This window comes from Hippocampus zosterae, chromosome 1, assembly GCF_025434085.1.
Source record: "Hippocampus zosterae strain Florida chromosome 1, ASM2543408v3, whole genome shotgun sequence".
In the NCBI taxonomy this organism is placed as follows: domain Eukaryota; kingdom Metazoa; phylum Chordata; class Actinopteri; order Syngnathiformes; family Syngnathidae; genus Hippocampus; species Hippocampus zosterae.
This window is the reverse complement of record NC_067451.1, coordinates 13,592,484-13,615,772: the sequence shown is the minus strand read 5'-3', so window position 1 is coordinate 13,615,772 and position 23,289 is coordinate 13,592,484. Positions and strand designations below refer to the sequence as shown.

The following is a 23,289-nucleotide window of genomic DNA, read 5'->3' as shown; positions in this document are numbered from 1 at the left end:
GTGGATGGGGGAAATCCTTAACTGAATTGCGTCACAAATACGTCAATAAACTCATTCACTGACCAGTGAACACAGTAGCCGCCATATTCGCATCTATGGCAGGGTAACGGTAACGCTGCAAAGCGCATGGTCCCATCATTAACATCAAATACCCACGCACCCTTACCAAAATCCCACTCCGATAGTGGTCCTCGGTTTTCCACGCATCTTCCAACACGAACGATCAAGCCGAGCAGACGGGATTTTACAGTGGGGGAAAGCATGTACTTTGGAGCGGGGGTCTAGGTGGACTACGATGCCTTAGATTTAGAGAGGAATCCTGGCAGAACATGGAGATAAACAACATTAATAGTGAGGTGGGTTTGTGTGTGTTTACTTGCTCAAGATTGTTTCGGCTTTCTCACCGAGTTGAGGTTAGCATGCCCTGGTTAAAGGTTACGCTCAATTAGCGTCACGATCTGCAGTGCATCGCGATGTATGCTAACACGCTAGCTAATGATAACAGCTGCTTACATGTTTATTTTTGTTACACCACATGGGTTTATCAGAATTCACAGTTGTCAACTCTGGTCTCCGGAGCCAAGCATTTCGAAACAATATCACAGTCGTTGTACAATAAAGCGCAGTTTCCTTGTGCGGTTCGTTGTCATTTATACTTCCCAAGAGGAGTTTGCTACTTTGCTAGCTTAGCGCATGTAGCGTTAGCATGTAGTTCGTGTGTCAAGTGACAGCTCGCTATCAGTTAGCGTTTTTTCTTCTCTATTATCTATTTAACAGACCTGATTGTGTTGCTGTATTACATGTTAATCTTTTCGAAATCAAGGCACAGCCGAGTGCAGCGTTGCTTGCAGGCACAAGTGAAGAGTGAGGCGTTGCATCTAAACTTCCCGGTGTAATTTTACGTCATGTTTTACGCCATCCTTGTGTGTATACTCTTCATTGGTAACATCAATAGCTAAGCAGTTACAATTAAAACCGGACGTGGCGATATTTCAACCAGTTTCAAGGTGCTTTGGAAACTCAAGAGTGTAGAGCAATTCATTCGGATAAAAACGTGCAGACATTTGCGGCCAACCAGTCACTAGAAACATGAATACAGTAGTTCTCAACTGTTGTAACACTTTTTGTTGTTGAAATTTTCCCTCTTAAAATACATATACGGTATTTTACACTTTAAAACCTAGTTTCAAATGCGTTTGTGGTTCTCCCAAAAGTATATCGCTTACTATGATTTCAGAATTTCACTGTAGTTGTGTGCATAGTAACTAGTCACAAGAGCACAGGTGGGTAACATTTTTGGACATATCCCCAATAGTGTACAGTATTATCTATATGGGTACTTCAGAACTGGTCTAAAAAAAATCTGGATACAAATACCTGACTTTTTTTTAAACTAGCCGAGTCTGCGTACCACTTATAGGTTCCGACCCAAATCTTGTGTGGCTGTTGCAGCTTTTGTTATAATACATATGTCTGTATAGTCTTTAGCTCTAAATATATGGCAGTCCGTTGATGCATATCAGACAACGTGGGATGTGTGGAATCGATGAATGTTAATTGTATATACTGTATATCGTACTATACGTATACGTACTACTGAGACTGCGATCTAATATATTCTGGATGAGGCACATTGACAGCTAAAGCACTGAAGTAAACGTCTAGATTAGCCACGTCAACAAGAATAGCCTTTTAATTCCCTTTGCATCAGTTTTGTAATGTTAGATATGTTAGATTTATGTTTAGATGTCTTACATCTAAACAAGAGAGCTGGGATTTTTGGAAATTATCAGTTACATGTTTGAGAATGGCAGAAAAAGGCTTGTCATGCTGCAAGTGTAGGCTGCACACTTGCTACACGCTGTGAAGAGCCACAGCAGAGGTGGGAGTGAAGATGCATGTGTGAATGATGTCCTGGTTTTAGCTGGAGCCAGATGTCATAATTAAGACTTAGAGCTGCATCAAGGCTTGCATATTGATATCCATCAGTTGTATCTTGCTTTATCTTTCATTTGTTATCTTTTCAAGGCTAATGCTCTGACAGCTTTCTGTAGTTCAACCCTATTGGAAAGTGATGTGTTGGCCTCTGTTCGGTGAATCTGAGTCAGTGGCTCCACCCACTGAGTAGGCTTGCGTAGTGTTATGACTCATCCCTTCTCTTCAGAGGCTTGATGGAATTTAACACACACAAACAGTAGACAGAATACATCATGCAGTCAGTGAAACCTGCAAAACCTCTGCAGCACTGCTTTCTGATAAAGATTATATTTTCATGCACACATTTATATTTGTTCGTGCATTTGACTGGCCTTTCAGTTATTAACATTTCATTGTGTTTTATTAATTTGTCAAAGAGAGGCAAAACAGTTCTCCGTTGTCATTGATAACAAACTAACATGTACAGTATCAGTGACATTTTCATAAAGAGGCTACGTAAATGCAGCCGGCATCACAAGCCATGTTTCATCTAAACTCAATGCTGCACAATTGTGCACTGCTCTCACCCACTCACTGCACAAAACGTATAGAAAGCATCTAAATAAAAGAAAAAAATCAAATCTGACCTCTATTCAAGAATCAAGACAAGGGCACGGAAAATCCTCCTGGATCCCCCGCACCCTGCCCACCACCTTTTCCAGCCACTCCCCTCAGGCAGACGCTACAGATCCATGCGCACCAAATCCAGTAGACACTTAAACAGCTTCTTCCCTCTAGCCATTAACTCCTTAAACAGTCACTGATGTAGTCACTCTTCTTGTACTACAAAATGGTACTACAAAACTACTGGTTACTCTAAAATGGTTCAATGATTTTGTTGTTTACGATGATACTAGTGCAGCGTGTTATACCGGAGACAAATTCCTTGTGTGTTCTACATACTTGGCCAATAAAGATGATTCTGATTCTATTGGTATTTCCATTTTCATATTTGCCTCATACAAAAAAAAAACAAAAAAAAACTGAAAAGTTGTTTTGGCCCATGTGTACCATCACGTTTTGGTAGTTGTAGGACCCCAAAAAGCAGGGAGGAGCAGGGTGGATTGACCAAAATGTATTTAACAAAAAATACACACAGGAGTACAATGGAAAAAACACTAACTCGAAGTACTCAAAAAAATGCGTGGAAATCACAAGGAACAAACAAAACTAAGACAGGAAACAAAACATGACAGGAGCACACGTATACTCACAGCTCACATTGACCCAACAAAGACTGGCAGAAACTCAGGGAACTAAATACAAGCTAAGTGACGAGACAACAAGAAACACCTGGACAACACACAAAGGGTTGAGGGAGCTAATTGGTTACACACAAGGAACACTGATAACGAGAACAAGTGGCGAAAAAAGGGCACATTAGGAATCAAAACCGAACATAACCAGATCGAAACATAACATGTGGTTGACGAAACGGGAAGAAAATGTGTCAAAGGACTAAGTGAATCCATCCATCCATCCATCATCTACCGCTTATCCGGGGCCAAGGTCGCGGGGGCAACAGCTTTAGCAGGGAAGCCCAGACTTCCCTCTCCCTAGCTACTTCTTCCAGCTCTCCCCGGGGGATCCCGAGACGTTCCCAGGCCAGCTGGGTGACATAGTCTCTCCAGCGTGTCCTGGGTCTTCCTCGGGGTCTCCTCCCGGAGGGACATGCCCGGAACACCTCACCAGGGAGGCGCTCAGGAGGCATCCGAATCAGATGCCCAAGCCACCTCATCTGGCTCCTCTCGATGTGGAGGAGAAGCGGCTCGACTCTGAGCCCCTCCCGGATGACCGAGCTTCTCACCTTATCTCTAAGGGAGAGCCCGGACACCCTGCGGAGAAAACTCATTTCGGCCGCTTGTATCCGGGATCTCGTTCTTTCGGTCACGACCAATAGCTCGTGACCATAGATGAGGGTTGGAACGTAGATCGACCGGTAAATTGAGAGCTTCGCCCTTTGGCTCAGCTCCTTCTTCACCACGACAGACCGATACAACGTCCGCATCACAGCAGACGCTGCACCGATCCGCCTGTCGATCTCTCGCTCCCTCCTGCCCCCACTCGTGAACAAGCCCCCAAGATACTTGAACTCCTCCACTTGGGGCAAGATCTCCTCCCCGACCCGGAGGGGGCACTCCACCCTTATCCTGAGGACCATGGTTACAGATTTGGAGGTGCTGATTTTCATCCCAACCGCTTCACACTCGGTTGCGAAACGCTCCAGTGAGAGTTGGAGAGCCCCGTTTGAAGGAGCCAACAGCACCACATCATCTGCAAAAAGCAGGGATGCAATACCGAGGCCCCCAAAACGGACCCCTTCAACGCTTCGGCTGCGTCTAGAAATTCTGTCCATAAAAGTTATGAACAGAATCGGCGACAAAGGGCAGCCTTGGTGGAGTCCTACCCCCACTGGAAACGATTCCGACTTACTACCGGCAATGCGAACCAAACTCTGACATCGGTGGTATAGTGACCGAACAGCCCGTGGACTAAGTGAATAGCGGTAGCAATTCAAACTGAAATGCGCACCGATTTTATGCATGGAATTATTATCACACATGCTTGGTTAATTTGACCTAGTCTCAGGTTATATATGCATGTTCTTCGTAGTGGTATTAACGTTCATGTGCCTTACTATATAACATTACCCCTGCAGGGGGCTGGCTCTCATAATTATATGACTCCTGTCAAGTTGTGGTTTGTCGATTTCCATGGTGACAAGTTCAATACTTGCCAACCGGGGAAAGAAACCTGATGTTTGAGTGAGAATATCTCTACACAATCTTAGTGCAACGTGTGTATTAAGTGTCGATGGCCAACGTGCAATGCAATCAACTGCGTTCTTGCAGCTCAGCGCTGCCTTGCGTCATCGATGCATAAGCCACAAATGAGTTTTTGGTTGGTTCAGTCCAGGGCCGTAGCTAGTTATTTGGTTGGCCAAAGCAAACATAGAGTACCACCACCCCACTACTTTTGGTTATTTTTGGTCAAATGTAAGTTATGTAATATTGGCCACTCTGACATTTTAAATGTGCATAAATTTACCACTGAAGACTTTGAATGAATATAAGGGTGTCATCTAATCCAAAGAATGTGGATTTGCTAGTATTGTCATATTCACTGGGCTAGGTAAAGTCTTTAAAATCCTTGCTGAGGATTATTAATGCAAAAGTCACTTTTATTGATTTCTGGACAATTCAAGTTTATTTGGGCTGTTTAACAAGTGTCATAAAATCCGTAATCCTTACCCGACTCTTACAAACTTGGGCTTATTTTATCTCTGTTCAAAGATATCATCTCTTTTGACTGTAACCTATCTACATGGTCTAATTTAGTATAATCTCAGGTTTTGGACACGCGCGGTACTGTTTTTGGACTTTGTTTAAATGTTCGATGTTGCCCACCATTGTCTAACAAATGCTCAGACACATGGAAAATGAAAGGGAACATTGATCACAAGAGCCATTGAGGCATGCTGTGTCCGCTCCAGTCTGAGATTACGGACTGGTAATAAATAACAAGGGACCTATGCTGCTGTACAGGCGGTGCACTTGTAGAGCATGGATTCCATAATGTTTGTCAACAAACAGAACTACATGTTGGCGAAAATGCCGTTGTTGCATGTGACTCATCGTTTTCATCTGTTGATTTGTTCATCATTCACGCGGGCGTGCAGGCGCTGCAGTCCTGTTCAGTTGAAAGCACGCCTGCACAAGCTTTCCTTGAGTTTTGCTTTTTCCGACTCCAATGATGTCATTTGTTTTTGTGGCCACAGGTCAATGGACATCAGATCATGGATGAGCCCATGGAGGAGGGAGAGTGTTACACGCACTGTGTAAGTAAGGTCTGGGGGCTCAATGCATGCAGACTGGCATAGGTGAACTGGATCTTGCTCACTTGTTCCTGTGTGTGCAGGATGACGGGGCGTACAAAGAGATTCCGATCACTCACCATGTGAAAGAAGGCTGTGAGAAAGCAGATCCATCACAGTTTGAACTCCTCAAGGTCCTGGGTCAGGGCTCTTTTGGCAAGGTGAGAGCACACTAAAGGAAACAGACCTCTCGCTGTTTATCATCCTAAATTGTTGTTCCTCCACCAGGTTTTTCTAGTAAGAAAAATTGTGGGTCCAGATGCCAGTCAATTATATGCAATGAAAGTTCTAAAAAAGGCATCTTTGAAAGGTAAGATGACTCTTCACAAAACACAAAGAGTATGTTCTGTCGCTAGTGTTAATGTTAATCCGTTACTGCACTCCTGTGTTCTTTTTCAGTCAGGGACAGAGTTCGCACCAAGATGGAGAGAGACATCTTAGTGGAGGTCAATCATCCCTTCATAGTGAAATTGCACTACGGTACGCAAATGGCGAGCAACAATATATGTCTGCAGTTCTCACATCACATAGATGTTCATATAACCAAGCCCTAATATCAGTGTTGAAATTAAACCAAAGTGCTGCTATGCTCTTATTTTATCGTGGACCCTAACAGGCAACCCTTACTATTGGGTCAAGTTTGCCTTTGACGACAGAATATTTTATCAACATATTTAATTTGTCCATCCATCCATTTTCAATCGTGCTTATTTGTGCTGATCGATATGGGAAAAAAAGTCTATCACTATGTAGGCCATTTTATGTCACAATAACGATATATCACCGTTTAGATATTAAAGATAAACAGGGGTCATGCCTAATTAAAAAAAAATACTGTAATTGATGCTGGATTTCCTGTAGCACGCTTTGAGGCTCACTTTTTTGGTGAATAATTTTGAATAATTATAGGTCTATTGATGTGAATTATTTCCCAATGATTTGTCGCCATCACGTCTTTACGTATTTTCATGTATAGACTTGAAAAACGAAATGACATAATACACACTTATCCTAACATTATTATACCCTCTTCTCTCTATTTCTGTATGCTGCTTTATTAAAATCCACAGTCTCCACTTAGTCTGTTTTTTTGCTGCATTTAGGTGAATAGTACAGGCCTCATCTAAGGTCCTGAGGCATTACAGTACTAAACAGCGGCACGCATGAGCTAAGATAACTTTGTGGTTACACACAAGGAAATGATTGTTGATACAGTACCTCTCTGTTTGTGAAAAAAATCCACAGTGGTCACAAAAGTAAATTTAATCTAGTGTTAAACGATTTCCTGTTTTTTGCTCGAAGTTGAGATTCCAAACGCCGTGATTGCTGACACTTCAGATTTTTTCAGCGCTCCTGACTGACACAGAATCTGTTGTATCAACTATTTCAACAATGTCTCCCTCCTCTCCCGCCAAGCTACACGTTATTCTCCCTCAGTGCGCATCCTCTCCTCGAAGTAACAAACCTCCATGGTGGCACTCAAGTTAAACTTATGATAAGCATTGCTATCACGAAAAGTGGACAAGTTTTTAGTTTTTTTTAAGCATGAGCACTGTCCCAAGGAAGGAAAACATCGTGACAGGCCTAATCACGAATGTTCAATACCATTTTCTTTCCAGACCAATACCAACATGATTAGTCAACTCTGTGTACTCACAAATACCGACGCTCTAAATCACAGGTAACAATAATACTTTGGATACATAACATTTCTATTAGACCAATGAAAAATCATTTTAAATAAAGACCTTTTGTTTATTTCAGACAAAAGGTCGAAGACTCCCTCTTCAGTAGAGAATAAATGCCAAAAACGAATGCAAACTCCTAAGTCTGAATGTATGATAAAAAAAAAATGCTGAATAAAACGGACACCTCTTTGAGTTTTATAAATCGGAATACACAATAACACAGGTTCAACTGTTAAGCATGACAGTAGGAAGTTGGCAATAAGTGAGAGTCGCACTCTGTATAATACCCACACATGTAAGGAAAAGCTCTATGCTGATTTTACTGCAATTAGCAGGTAAAATAATTACATATAAATGCATTAAATGATAGCAAGATGCTGTCAGCCATGCTGAAATTGAGTTACCAAATAAACATAAAAACACACTAATAATGCACTCAAAGCCTTCATATAAACCTGATAAGCCTACATACCTATGGAAGTTGCATCTTACTGAGAATGTAAGTGGAGGCAAATGAATACGATTCACGTCGAGAAACGGCCACGGGTGTTCTCCGTAATTTCAAAATTGACTGAACAAATAAACATAAACAACATTTTGGTAATGGGCAAATGAGGGGCTGCCCATGGATACAGTTCACTTAGCATAGCGCTTTCACATTCAGCCGCTGACGCAAATATCAATACCTTAAACATGCATGGTATCGGCTTGGAGTGGTATTGGTTCTCACCCATCCCTCATTCTTATCATCATGGTTAGGTTGATGTAATTGAGCATGTGTGTGCTGTGCAATGTTATGCATACATCAACAGTTAAATAGTGCACTTTCCATTCCTTTCCTTGCTGCAGCCTTTCAAACGGAAGGGAAACTGTATTTAATACTGGACTTTCTCAGGGGAGGAGATGTATTCACTCGCTTATCCAAAGAGGTAAGCGTATGTCCAGTTGCTCTCCGTCTTATTGTACTTTCAGGCCTACTGTGTGGTGATTTTCTGTCTCCATTTGAAAAGCAACGCAAATAGGAATATTCTTTAAACCCAAAGGAACGATGAAGATGAAAGATTCCTGTGCGTGCATTTAAAATTCAACAACGTTTGAATGATTTCTTGCCAGCGTAGACACTGCCAAGTCGTGTCTCTTCTGTTTATGTTCATATTTAATCATATTATGACTGGAATTCCTCATGGAAACACAAGTGCTTTCAGCTTTTCAAGTATTAATTGGTTGTCAGCTCGTGGCTCTGATCAACTTCTTTCAAGGGTTTTCACCATGGGAGCTTAAGTCACGCTCTCCGGATAGAGCTTTTGTAAAAGCATCTCTCAGCAACAAAGCAAGAGCCTCCGACAGTGTCAAAACCACCGCACATAGAATGTAGATATTGTTTTCCAATGTTCTGTATATGGAAATACTCTGGTCTACTCGCTGTTGGTTGGTATGGTGCGTTTGTGTGTGTGTGTATATATATATATATATATATATATATATATATATATATATGTATGTATTAGAGCTGTCAGTTTAGCGCATTTTTATTGGCATTAATTTAAATGAATTTTAACGGTATTAAATTTTTTCTCGCGAGATTAACGCGACACACGTCACAAGCGGATGTTACGTTGCTCTATAAATACACTTGAAACAAAACAACAAGCGCGCTGCAGAAGTCCACGCCCATGTACGTTTTGCTAGCCAAGGCAGCGCGAGACACCAAAAACAGATACTTAGAGTTTATGAATGGAAAGTTTACTTTTAAATAGTTGCTATATTGCTCCACTGACAAGACCAAAGTTATCTGTTCTTCTCTCTCTCTCTGTATCATACAGGTATACGATGTATGCCACTGATGCGATTTTTACTTGTTTGGAACTATTTTGTGTGGAAGGTTACAGCGTTCCGTGTCCATATAAATACAGCGGGTGGAGCTTCTCTGTGTTCGTCTGACAGTGACAGCGCGCTGTAGTGGTAGCGACCTAGCGAAAGTAAAATGTCTCCAGTGTTGTCATCGAACCAAGTGTAGTCATTCGAAATGAGGTCTACAAAAAACCGTAGAGAGAGACTTCCGCGCAAGAAGGACCAACACAATCAACATAGCCCGACTGTGTTATGGGGAGTGAACCCCACCCCTTTCAGAATGGTTTTACCCCTGCAGCACGGGGGAAGTGCATGTGCTTGTGTGTACGGCCGGCAGTTTCGAATACAGCGGCACATAATGAACACTGGTGTCCGGTGTCTCGTTATTCTTCAGCAAACATACAGAAACAGACTGCTATGTTGAAAGCAACTTGAGAAAAACGAAGTATGCAACCATGGTTTATATCCACTATAGGCTGAGTACTAGTGTACCTTAGGTGTGCACTTTATAATGTTATATTGCTCTGTTTTGATTTCATAAAAAAAGCTGTTAAAGCAGCTGTTGTGTGACAAAATATTTTTTCACCGTTATTGATGCACAGTAATATTGTGTGAGAGATTATGTGTGACTAACTGCACCAAGTGAAAAATGTTCATGTAAAATTGAAAATCGAACTTGTTATTTCAGTAAATATTTGCATTTGGCACATAGAAAACGGATTCATGATTCCATGTTGATGAGAGCATTAAAATGGGGAAAAACAGGACAAAAAAAGGAAAAGGAAATTCAGAAACAATGAAAAATGTGTGAGTAATCATGATTAATTTTTTAGTTCATTTGAGTTATTATGACAGTTGCATTTTTAATTAGATTAAATATTTTAATCGTTTGACAGCTCTAATATATATATATAATGTGTGTGTGTTTATTTATTTATTTCTTTATTTATTTTTTGGGGTCACTAAATTGTCCTGCTCTGAGTTCAGAGAGTAAATCTGTCCAGTTCTTAACAGGTTATGTTTACAGAGGAAGATGTGAAATTCTACCTTGCAGAGCTGGCCCTGGCCCTTGACCACCTGCACAACTTGGGCATAGTTTACAGAGATCTCAAGCCAGAGAAGTATGAGACCTCGCCTTCACCTTTGAACTTCCACACCCAAACTCCAAAAACTAAGTCAAGTCAAGTCAACTGTATTTATAGAGCACTTTCAAACAGCCATCGCTGCATACAAAGTGCTGTACATGGAGCAATTTAACATATACAGTAAACAGTAAAACAAATCAGTAATAAAGATGGTAGAAAGCACCAAACAGTAAAACCATGAACAAATCTAAGTCATTCTGAGTCGTCGAGTGCCAAAGAATACAAGTGAGTTATGAGGAGGGTTTTGAAGATGGGCAGCGAGGAGGCTTGCCGAATGTTCAGTGGGAGGTCATTCCAGAGAGAGGGACCAGCAACAGAAAAAGCTCCATCCCCTCTGAGCCTCAGTTTAGTTCTTGGTACTTCTAATAATGTCTGCTCCACAGACCTGAGGCGCCGGGCAGGTGTGTAGGGGCGGATGAGCTTAGAGAGGTACGGTGGCGCGAGATTTGAAAACAAATAAGAGGATCTTGAAAATAACTGTAAAATTTATGGGGAGCCAGAGTAGGAGTTATCTGCTCCCTCTTACGAGTACCAGTCAAGAGGCGAGCAGCGGCATTCTGGACCAGCTGAAGGCGCTTAATGGAGGACTGGCTGACTGAGTAAAGGGCATTGCAGTAATCGAGCCGGGATGTGACAAAGGCATGAATTACTGTCTCAAAGTGTTCATGAGAGAGGAGAGGTTTTATTTTGGCCAGCTGTCTAAGGTGAAAGAAGCTGGATTTAAAAACGGCACCAATTTGCCAATCAAGTTTGAAATCACTGTCCAGTTTAAGGCCCAAGTTTGAGACTGATGACTTAAGATAAGGAGACAGGGGGCCCAGGTCTACAGGATGGGATGTACAAGTGCCACTGGGACCAAACAGTATCACCTTTGTCTTCTTTTCATTGAATTTCAAGAAATCTTGTGCCACCCAGGTTTTGATTTCTTCCAGGCAGGATAGGAGTGGCCTTAATGAGAAGGCGTCTTTTTTGCTCAGTGGGACATAGATCTGGCAGTCATCTGCATAGCAGTGGAAGGGAATACCATGTTTCCTTAAGATGGAACCCAATGGGAGCATATACAGCGAGAACAGCAGAGGCCCCAGAATTGAGCCCTGTGGAACACCATATGACAGGGGAGCAGTGCGTGACTCAGAGCAGCCAAATAGGACCTAAACCAATCAAGAGCACTACCGCCAATGCCCACCAAGTGCTGCAAACAAGTCAGCAGAATACCGTGATCCACTGTATCAAATGCTGCAGTTAAGTCCAATAAAACTGGACACACGTGGTCTCCAGTGTCATTTGCCAGGACTTCGTCCACAGAGCCCCTCACACAGTGTGTTTTGTTGTTTCATAACCTCATGAGCTCAAGCCCCCAAATTCAAGATAAGATTTGCACAAACCCCTCACCTGCACTAAAACTGATGCTTTTCTGTCATTGCTGTTTCATTGTTAAAATAATATTTTGAAGGTTTCGATCATGGAAATTGTCCTCCTTTTCTCCCCAGCATCTTACTTGATGAAGCTGGACATGTAAAGTTAACAGGTATGTTTTTGTAGCCATATATCATAGCATGTTCTTTAGTAGAATGTAACACAAAAAGTAATCATCTGTGTTTGATTAAAAACTTTTTTTTTTTGCTTCAAGACATTTTCAATTAAGCTTGTTAAAAATGTAATATAGTGTGCTTTTTTTTTACTCACCTAAAACAATCTTTAATGCTCATGAAAGGAAACCGCAACAACACACTTTTATCTGGGGACTGTCATGTTTTTGTTTGTCCAGATGAGACATAATCGGATGTCATTGTGTACAGACTTTGGCCTGAGCAAAGAGTCAGTGGACGCTGATAAGAAGGCGTATTCTTTCTGTGGTACGGTGGAGTATATGGCCCCTGAGGTGGTCAACAGGAGAGGACACACACAGAGTGCCGACTGGTGGTCGCTGGGTGTATTAATGGTATGCCGGTTCAAAGATTAGCTCATGATCTTGAAATAGACCAGGGTTTCCCAAACATCATAGAGTGTCAAACTGAGTTCCTGACCAGTGCCCAAGAGGATCTAACTTATTGCAATTGCATCAAGTATACCCACGATTACTGTTAAAGAACACACTAGAAGGTTATATAACTAACCTGAATCAAAATTCCCTTTATCAAGAGAAGACAAAAAACAATAACTTTTCTACCTTAAAGAAAGCAGACTTACCAGTTCACTCATTTTCATTCTCTTGAGTTGTTATACATTTCTTGTATATTTTGCTTTTTCATTTTTTTGCAGTTTGAGATGTTAACGGGGACGTTACCATTCCAAGGGAAAGACCGCAATGAAACCATGAACATGATCCTCAAGTGAGTTACATTGTCATACAACTGCTCTAATAGAACTCTAACAGTGATAAATAAGATGACAAGTGAGGTCCAATTAATTTTCCCAACACAAATATTGTTTTCTACCATGTATTAATTCATGAACAGGCATTGATCCTGAATGCCAAGTGGCCACAAAACCTCACTCTTTCCAAATACACACACACACAATATTAATGCCGTGAGACTGGAGACTGACTCCAAACTTGCCTTTGGCCTTGCCTCAATGTTGACATCATTTCACATGCACCTCGACAAGCACATAGAGGAAAGATAATGTTTTTGATTAAAATACAGTGTATACTACTGCTACGACTGCTAAATTAGCCCTCAGTATGGCTCCAAAAATACTCAAACGTGCCATCGAGTGTCTTATGAAGCATATTGACATATTGCTGTTGAAATAATCGTGATAGTGGTGTTCATGTTTGTTCTCACTGTACAGTTTGGCTTGGTAAAATCGACCATCTGTATGATTGTGCCACCGCTTCTGAAAGGCAGGTGTAAAACTGCCACGAACGATTGTGGAGGTATTCTGCAGGCAAAATGAGAGGCGGCGGTGAGAATTTTTTTCAGTGCAAAGAACAAAATCATCTTGACATAGTGGCTACTTAGCAATTAAATTTTCCAGCTTCTCAAGGGAATTGTCTGATTTGGAGCCCGTCACAAGTAGCCATGCAATACTGTATCACCTTTGACAAAACTACTTTTAACTCAACATTTCCTTGTGTCATGGTCATTCAGCGTGCTGGCCGATTGTAAATCTCCCATTCACACTTCCAATTCCATCTATTCAAACGTCATTTTGCATGTGTGAATGTAGATATATTTCTGTGTACATATAAAAATGCAATTTATCCCCCCCCCCCCCCCCCATTTTGTGCAAAGTTAAGAATACCCGCCTTCCTTGGTTTGAAACCACTAATACACTGTGATATTGATTTGAATTTGATTAATCATTCAGCTCCGTTTTTTTTAAATCAAATATTGCACTGTAATCCAGTTTCTTAAATTGTTTTTGATGAAAGTAGCTGTTCTTTATTATTCCAGTAATAGGTGACAAAAGAGGTTACTTCGGACAGTGGCGCAATGGTGCATAAGTTCTTTTTCCCCTTTTAGAGCAAAGTTGGGAATGCCTCAGTTCCTTAGTTTGGAAGCCCAGAGTTTGCTGAGGATGCTGTTCAAACGTAACCCAACAAACAGACTAGGTGAGTGGCATTGCATTTTAATGGTGAATCAAACTATGAAATGACAGTTTGTAGCTATTCTATGCCCTCAAGGTGAATGTTTTCTTTTCAAACATGAACTTAACTGCTGACATTTACTTCAGTCAGGTGCAGAATACTACAAATACAATGTGTGAAAGTGTTGATATTTTCTTAAAAAGGTGCAGCTTTATCGTGCCAGGTCAACTGAAGTGATGTGATCTGTGTCTTAAGGGGCCGGACCCGACGGTGTGGAGGAGATCAAACGCCACGCTTTCTTCTCCACCATCGACTGGAATGTAGGCACGCACACACACACACACAAACACACACACAAGTTATTCCTCATTCCCCTCATACCCACACAAACAGACACTCCAGCTTGTTGAAAATTCACACTCAGCTTGGCCATGAATTTGCCAGCACTGTGTGTGTGTGTGTGTGTGCGTGTGTGTGTGTGTGTGCGCGCGTGCGCGTGCCTGGGTGGATGGCCAGTTCTGGCTGTGTGTGCACTAATAGCTCTGCGTGAGTGTTCATCAGCCAGCAGGCCACTGTTGGCTGAACATCATTGTCGAGCAATGGGAGGGAGCTCAGTCAAGAGGGGTCTTAAGTGAAATGTTCGAATCAGAAAAGATCAAAATAAATTTAATAATTGGTTGTCTCACGTTCAGCTTTTCGAGAATCAATACATATGAGCGAGGGGCTACTCATGGTATGGCAAGGGTACACAACACAAAAAGTTTGAGACCCACCGTGTCTGGCTACAGGGTTACTTTGGAGTGCAAAGTCTACAAAATATTATATTACCATATTGGCCCGAATATAAGACGGTGTTTTTTGCATTGAAATGAGACTGAAAACGTGGAGGTCGTCTTATACAGTACTGTATTCGGGGTCTAGACATTATACCCATTCATGACGCTAGATGGCGCCAGATATCATTGAAGCGAATGCTGAACTTGACTTCCCAGGCCAAAGCGAACCCCTGTCACGAAGAATAAAAATAGCTGTAGCACGAAGAATAAAAATAAAAAATATCGGTAAGAAAGAAAAGAGAAGTAAATAATAGAAGAGATAACAGAAAATGGAGAAACATAGCGACAATCTGGAGAAAAGTGGGTCGAAGATTGGCCAGGTTAACCGGCAGCTGAGAAGTTATGATGTAATTTACATTTCAAAATCCAGAAGCCACTCATTTACGAATGTGATTGCACTTTGGTTTACATTTTTAAATGTTCAGATGCTTGCTGTTTCTCTCAAATATATTGTTAGAATCATTTGTTTCAGATGTACTGTAATTATTTTCTGTATAAAAATTTATTTTGTGTTCAAACAGTCTTTTTTTTCAAACTTGAGCCTTGAAAAAGAGGGTTTCATCTTATAATCAGGGCCGTCTTGTATTTGAGCCAATACGGTATAAAATTTGGATTTGGCTTTGGATTTCCGAATGAACCAGTGCGCGCTGGGATCATATTTCCAAATGTGCCCTATATATTAGGTGACACCTGACCTGGAACCTTGTGACGCACATATATTCACACTTTTCAAGCAGTCTATGGGAAGGTTTAAATGCTAATGTCTGAAATGGTCAAATGTGGCCTTCCTCAGAAACTCTACCGGAGAGAACTGCAGCCCCCATTCAAGCCGGCGGCAGGTAAACCAGACGACACGTTCTGTTTCGACCCAGAGTTCACTGCAAAGACACCCAAAGGTACGCGTGCACTCATTGCAAGCATGTTAGCGTGAAAATCATCCTGCTGCGTGTTCATCCCTGTATCTACATAATTTATTGGATGTTTGTATATTCGTAGTCTTGTATTATGCAGCATGTTTGTTTGTTTGTTCAGACTCCCCAGGTATCCCCCCCAGTGCAAACGCCCACCAGCTCTTCAAAGGCTTCAGTTTTGTTGCTCCAACACCGATGGATGAAAACAAAAGTTCCCCACTCCTTACTATACTCCCGATAGTTCAGGTAAACTCAGCGGTGCTCATTCTCTCCCTTGTGTGCATGGTCAACCCCATTTCTACATTTGTGTAAAAGGGTCCTAAGGTGTGAGAACCCCATAAAGGCAACAGCAAAGCAAAAAGTCTATATATTTTTAACTGAAAGATTGCAAAGCAGAAACTAAAATGCGAGCTGGAATGCAGTGGAGGGCATTGTAATAATTAACAGTTAACAAGTAAGATATTTCCTAGGGAAAGAAGGACTAACTGATATGTATCGATCCACAGAAATGCACAGGCACGATGCCTGTGCATCCACCCCATGCAATTGCGAGATGAAATTAGTTTGTTCCATGTAATCTGTTTGTTCTATGTCGTTTTGTTTTGTTTTTTTAATAAACGTTTTCCACACAATATTTTTTTACTTTACGCATTCCTCGATAACGAGGGCCTTCACCGACCGACCGTTAAGTAAGGTACGGCTAAACACGGTCACTAGTTAAATCAGCATAGCTTATACAGTAATCTTTTACACAGACGCCGATGATGTCATTTCCCAAAGCTCACTCGGTTTTCGAAGCAAGAGAGGCTGTCACACAAGACAAATTGGGGAGTGTCGGCAAGGGGCACACCACAACAAACTTGTATGCGTTGAGGATGGCAGAGAAAGAAGGAAAATACCCATTAGCAAATTTCAAATCGGAAATGTGCCAACGCAAAGGATTTTACAGGCGAGATGGATAACTCAACAAAGTATGTGTATTGTATTTTGTTGAGCATTTGGATCTTTTCTGATTTTAAGGAAGTTGTTTGCGCTCAGCAATCTGCAATTGCAGCTTGTGATCAGAGCTGTTGCGCTCTCAATCTTTTATCAACATTATTCTTATTCAGAGTTTGCTTCGTGTACAATTCACCGAGGGCACGGGCAAAGAATAGGAACAAATAAAAAAATATATATACCACCCACGGAGATATAATCACTTTTTTCTCTCCCTTCAGATGCATGCGGGGTCCAAGTTCTTGGATCTCTACGAGCTGCAGGAGGACATAGGAGTGGGCTCCTACTCCATTTGTAAACGCTGTGTACACAGAGTCTCTGCCATGGACTATGCTGTGAAGGTGACCGATAATATAAAATGTTATAAGCTGCATATGTATCGTTTTCTGATTTGCACTTCTAAATAGCCGGGAGATTTACTGCCACATGGCAAAACACATTTCCATGCAATGTTTTCATTCAAATCACAGTTTGATTTGGCATCTGTCTTGTTTCATAGCGGTGCAAAATTGCACGACGTTGGTGGCCTGCGACAGATTGGCAACTAAAGTCGTGTTAATCCTATTGCAGGCTCAATCTGTGCAGTTCTTTTCTGCAATAAGATCATGGCATATAAGATGCCCACATAATTGTTGGTTTGCTTGATTAAATTCTTCAGTGGTCACTAAAATAATGTTAATCTGACAAAGAGTAATAGTAAATAAAAACACAAAATATTAAGGAAGAAAAAGCTGGTGAAGCTTTTGAACCGTAGTCTATCAGAAATTGTTGTTTTTTCAATTCCCATTTCACACACGTAGCTTAATATATTGTTGCACAAAATAAGGATTTCTCTCACTGTCAGAGAATTTTGCTCGCTGAGATTTTGGTCGAGTTGCTTTATTTCATTTTGTAAATATTGCAATTGTGACTTGTGAAAAAGACCCAGCTTTCTTCTCAAATGTTTGTGGCTTGCCAATGTGCATTATGAAAAAAAATCCAGCCTCGCCAATTTCAAATGAAGCTTAATCTCTGACAATTCTTTAACGAAATTGGTACCAACAATTTTTTGTCCATGTGTGCGGGTGTAACATAGGACTTGCAACGGTATGGTCAGGATTTAGGATTTTCATGATAATGGAGAGGAGAAGACTGATGACTGGCCTTGACCTAGTGACCTGAGTTTCACAGATTTACAATGCACTTGATGAAATTCCATAGTTGTTTGGAAGGCATACGCACATCAGGTATAAATAATTTTTGGTTTTTTTCTTCTTCTGGTCTTCTAGTATTCTGCGATGATGTTACCTAGCAACCAGTGACGCACTTGCATATTACATAACAATTGCATCTAAGATGTGCCTTCCTTGTGCTCTCTGGATTTATTTCATGTCGATTGCTTGACCATTCTTATGTGTCTTTCTCTCGAATGTGTGCTATTGAAATTGAGTTTTGTTTTGTGCTGCGTTCCTTTGTTGTCTCTGGAAATCTGCTCGGTGAGGCCAGTTTTCCAGCAAAGAGCAGAGCAATTGTTCGCATCAGCACACCACACGAACGCTTAATGATGGGGGAAAACCAGTGATAGGATGCAAACTACTTGATTGTTTTTCCGATGTCACAGATTATTGACAAAAGTAAGAGGGACCCTTCTGAGGAGATTGAAATCCTGATGAGATACGGCCAACATCCTAACATCATAACTCTCAAGGATGTCAGTACAGTAATTTGATTTAATTTTTGTCATTTCATCATACTCAAGTTTGTAATAACCTCGTGAGGCATGCTGATGAACAGTTGGGTGTGAATATGTCAGGTTTATGACGAGGGCAGGTATGTTTACCTGGTGACGGAGCTGATGAAGGGGGGAGAACTACTAGACAAGATCCTCAGGCAGAAATTTTTCTCCGAGCGAGAGGCCAGTGCTGTGCTTTACACCATCACGAAGACCGTTGACTACCTCCACTGTCAAGGGGTGAGAAAACGCACGCCCTCCCGTACAACTTAAGCGCGTGAGAAGACCAACAATCATTCATTCTTTTGTCGTCTCTTGTCAGGTTGTACACCGAGACCTGAAGCCCAGTAACATTCTGTACATGGACGACTCTGGGAATCCAGACTCGATCAGGATCTGCGACTTTGGTTTTGCAAAGCAGCTTCGAGGGGGTAACGGCCTGCTCCTCACCCCTTGCTACACCGCCAACTTTGTGGCACCTGAGGTGAGCCTGAAAGAGGAGAAATACCACTTGGAGCTGCTGGGAATGTACCGTAGTCCAATGGGTCGCAGTGTCTAATGAAGGTGCTAATTTACATCTGCAGTACTTCGATCTTTGAGGGCCTTTCATATATGTTTGTATGCAGGTACTTATGCGGCAAGGTTATGATGCAGCCTGTGATATATGGAGCCTTGGAGTTCTATTATATACAATGTTGGCTGGGTAAGACAATAACGGGTAGTGTTTTCCTCACCTCTTTCACAAATGCTTCCTTTTGGGGAGCCTCGTACTTGAACTCACGATGTGTTAGTTATGCTTCCAAAATGTTCTTAACGCATTATTAATCCTTTTGTCAGGTACACACCATTCGCAAATGGGCCAAATGACACACCAGAGGAGATTCTGCTTCGAATAGGCTCTGGAAAATTTTCTTTGACAGGCGGTAACTGGGATACTGTGTCAGACACCTCAAAGGTAAAATGGTCGAAAAGCTAACTGACCTTTACATCGGTTAATATGCTACGTGCTGTAATTTAAGGGTGAACGTAAAATAAGAAGGTCCATTTCTTGGAGTTTTTGTGTCAGCTACGGCTAAAAGATATTTGTTCTGTTTGTTAGTATGATTTCTAAAAGCGCGGCCCGGTAGTCCAGTGGTTAGCACGTCGACTTCACAGTGCAGAGGTACCGGGTTCAATTCCAGCGCCGGCCTCCCTGTGTGGAGTTTGCATGTTCTCCCCGGGCCTGCGTGGGTTTTCTCCGGGTACTCCGGTTTCCTCCCACATTCCAAAAACATGTGTGGCAGGCTGATTGAACACTCCAAATTGTCCCTAGGTGTGAATGTGAGTGTGGATGGTTGTTTGTCTCTGTGTGCCCTGCGATTGGCTGGCAACTGATTCAGGGTGTCCCCCGCCTACTGCCCGAAGTCAGCTGGGTTAGGCTCCAGCACCCCCCGCGACCCTAGTGAGGATCAAGCGGTTCGGAAAATGGATGGATGGATGGATTTCTAAAAGCCGATTGTGTAGGAGGAGAGCTCCCTTTCCTTATCTACGTCTGCGGCTTACGTGTTGCAGGACCTCCTGTCCCACATGCTCCATGTGGATCCTCACCAGCGATACACAGCAGAGCAGGTTCTCAAGCATTCCTGGATTTCCTGCAGAGATGCACTGCCACACTTCCAGCTCACACGCCATGATGCACCACACCTCGTCAAGGTGAGGCGCACATCCCTCCCAACTGAATCATTATTGTTTTGTTTGTTTGCATGTAGCAGTCAAGCATTGGGAAGCGAAATTGTCTGATTCCCAAGCAGTACGTTTGCCTGTAGCACAAAAGTAGTTTACCATAGCTCTGGATGGAACCTAGAGCAAATGTTACCTAGGGCTGGAGCAAAGCAACAGAACATCCTAGTAATATGTCTGAGATTGCTATGGCAAAGAAGTCAGATCCGAGATAAATGGAGCCGGTGCAGTGTTACTGTATAGGGAGCACGGCACCATTAGAGTTGCTGTTTGCCAGAATTGCCATTTTTATCTACAAAAAATCATTGGGCTCATTCAATACAGCCCAGCGCTCTGCCAGCTCCGAATTATGAACAGATGTAAAATTGACAGGGCAAGTGACATTACCATCCTTAGAGTGGACAGTTTATTGGTGCCATGGTGACTTAAATGGTGAAAATATAAGCCTGAATAAATGAGGCACGGCCCTACATACTGTATGTTTGTGGATTTTTATTTTATTTATTTATTTATTATCGTCCATCTAGCTGCATTGAGACATTGGATGTGTGTATTAAAACATTTTGAGAAGATTACCGGTAAATTAATCTCTAAGGGTTATAGTGCGTTTAGGTTCATCATGAAATTTCACCTGTAAACCCAATATCCCTAGCTTTTTGTGACTAGCATATATTGTTTGACTTGAAGCTAATGCCGCCTCTCTTCTTTATAGGGAGCCATGGCTGCCACTTATTCAGCGCTGAGCCAGAAGACAAGCCAGCCCGTGCTAGAACCTGTGGCCGCATCCAGCTTAGCCCAGCGACGGAGTATGAAGAAACTCACCTCAACCGACATGTAGAACCCCCTGACACCCCCCCCCTCCCCCGCTCCCCCCACACACACACCCACACCCATCCATATACAGGGAGCCTGTGCTTCCGTTTTGACCTCACTCATACGGACCGAAGTCCTGGCCAGTCAAAGCTACCGTCTCCCCTTTTAACGTATTTATTTGACAAAACTAACACACACACACACACACACACACACAATTTCATGCACATGCCCACCTGATGCGGCTCCTATGCGAAGACATTGGCTCAAAGGCAAGACTAGAAACTAGTGTCTGTTACTGCTGGGGAGACAGACATGTATTTATTTCCACAGCTTTCATATGCACTTGCCCTCCTCGCCTTTCATTCTTTCTTCCCCAGGAAGAAACGCACCAGCTGATGTTCTCCTTCACTGTGATTGGCTGAAACAATGCTGCTTGGGTAAACTGTGCCCCCCACCCCCACCCCACCTCCCACTGCTCTTCATCTATGTTCTGTCATCCTCTCCACTTCAGTTCATTCTCCTTCCTTGATTGCATTTGCTCGCTTATTTTCTCCACAAATATGGAGTAAAGGATGGTGTTACGAGGTCTGGCTAGATGATGTTGACTGAGGGTCAGCCACCAGGTGTTTTCTGACTCAAAGCCTAAAACAAACCAAATGCTTCTTTTTGACATACTGCTAAATCTTAAGGATCAAAATTGTCTTCTCGCACTTTTGGCAGTATAAATGCATGTGTGGACAGATGCTGTATTTCATTAACCTTTAAGTCATGTTTATGATGCTAATGATGTATCTAAGGAGGTTAAAAATGGCTGCAGATGGACACAATGTCTTGAAATGAATGTGAAACAGTGTGGTGACAAGAACAGAAGCTCAAAATTGCACATATACATATGATTTGCTAATTTATTTGGTACGCCTGGATTAAACGAATGTAGTGGCCTATAATAATGAGGCTTTTACTGCATCTGTTTCAGAGAGGTGGTGATTTTCTTTTTGACGCACATTTATCGACATTTTTTTTCCATGTATTGTGGACAAAGCATCAGATTTAACTAAACCTCTCTACCTTGGAAAAAATGGATCCAATAATCCTCATAGTTAATATTTATGGACATTTGTTTGATCCACGTGTACCTAGTACTTTTGCAAAAGATTGTATACATTGTATATTCATATATACAGTGAAGATTCTGAAGATGAAGAGCATGTGTGGGAGCTGTAGAGACTTCTCTGGGGGGAATGAAATGTACCCCATCAAACCAGAGAGGCTGAATAAAAAATAAAATCCATAGATACCTGTATATCTCTTTAAAAGACATTGTGGAAATTGTATGATATTGTATTTATTTCATTTGATTTTTAAGATTCTATTTTTCTTTCAAGTTCTGTATATATTGACATTAAAGATCATTATTGACATGCATTCACACCGACCTGACCTCACTTTTTTTGTATTGCAAATGTCAATTCTAACAGTGTTTTTTTCATGATCAGTCTGTTAGGAGTTGAGACAAATGTCAGTGCTAATGCTTTTTTTTCCATTATCAAAATGTTCACACTGGCCAACAAATATTTCTTCTTTTTTTTATTTGGAAAGTAAACGTGTTTTTTTTTTTTTTGCTGATTAATCTCCCTTCGCATCACGTTTTCGTGATAATAATATCACAATAAAAGAAGTATTCAATAAAAGTAATACATAATTGCAATGAAGGTGGGACATCATGTTAAATATTCATAAAAACAGAATAGAATAATTCACAAATCTTGTTCAACCTAACATATACAGTATTTGGTTGAATACACGACAAACAAAAGATATATTTATTGTTCAAACTTATCAACTTTTATTTTTAACAAATAATCATTAACATTTTACTGCAGCAATATTTCTGTGTGCCCTGCGATTGGCTGGCAACCGATTCAGGGTTTCCCCCGCCTACTGCCTGAGGACAGCTGGCATAGGCTCCAGCACCCCCCGCGACCCTAGTGAGGATCAAGCGGCTCGGAAGATGAATGAATGAATGAATGCAGCAATACGTTCCAAAAAAGCGAGGACAAGTGGCGAAAAAAGACTGAGAAAGTTGAGGAATGCTCATCAAGTACCTGTCTGGGACATTCCACAGGTGAGCAGGCTACTTGGGAACAGATGTGTCCCACGAGTGGGTATAAAACTCATGTACGTTTGATTCAAGCCTCCAAATTGTTCCTATGAATGTGAGCGTAAATGG

At 41.7% G+C, this 23,289-nt stretch overlaps 1 protein-coding gene across 1 annotated transcript; it reads left to right on the top strand.

Annotated features, from left to right (window-relative positions):
* The first annotated feature begins 50 nt into the window (after positions 1 to 50).
* Positions 51 to 22,488, top strand: rps6kal (ribosomal protein S6 kinase a, like). Its single transcript, XM_052057794.1, has 22 exons — positions 51 to 356; positions 5,756 to 5,815; positions 5,896 to 6,012; positions 6,080 to 6,161; positions 6,251 to 6,331; positions 8,389 to 8,468; positions 10,405 to 10,511; positions 12,026 to 12,063; positions 12,335 to 12,477; positions 12,798 to 12,868; positions 14,006 to 14,094; positions 14,326 to 14,390; positions 15,700 to 15,802; positions 15,939 to 16,063; positions 17,035 to 17,154; positions 18,414 to 18,503; positions 18,606 to 18,764; positions 18,847 to 19,008; positions 19,151 to 19,227; positions 19,362 to 19,479; positions 20,076 to 20,216; positions 20,956 to 22,488. Exons 1-22 carry the CDS (start codon positions 330 to 332, stop codon positions 21,079 to 21,081), a joined length of 2,181 nt encoding a protein of 726 aa, XP_051913754.1. The 5' UTR covers positions 51 to 329; the 3' UTR covers positions 21,082 to 22,488.
* Positions 22,489 to 23,289: the final 801 nt, after the last annotated feature.

Excerpts from the sequence above, each read along its gene's own strand:
- rps6kal (XM_052057794.1), top strand. The coding sequence starts at position 330 with ATGGAGATAAACAACATTAATAGTGAG. Across the intron at positions 5,816-5,895 it reads GAGAGTGTTACACGCACTGT|GATGACGGGGCGTACAAAGA; the intron begins GTAAGTAAGGTC and ends CTGTGTGTGCAG. Across the intron at positions 12,869-14,005 it reads ACCATGAACATGATCCTCAA|AGCAAAGTTGGGAATGCCTC; the intron begins GTGAGTTACATT and ends TTCCCCTTTTAG.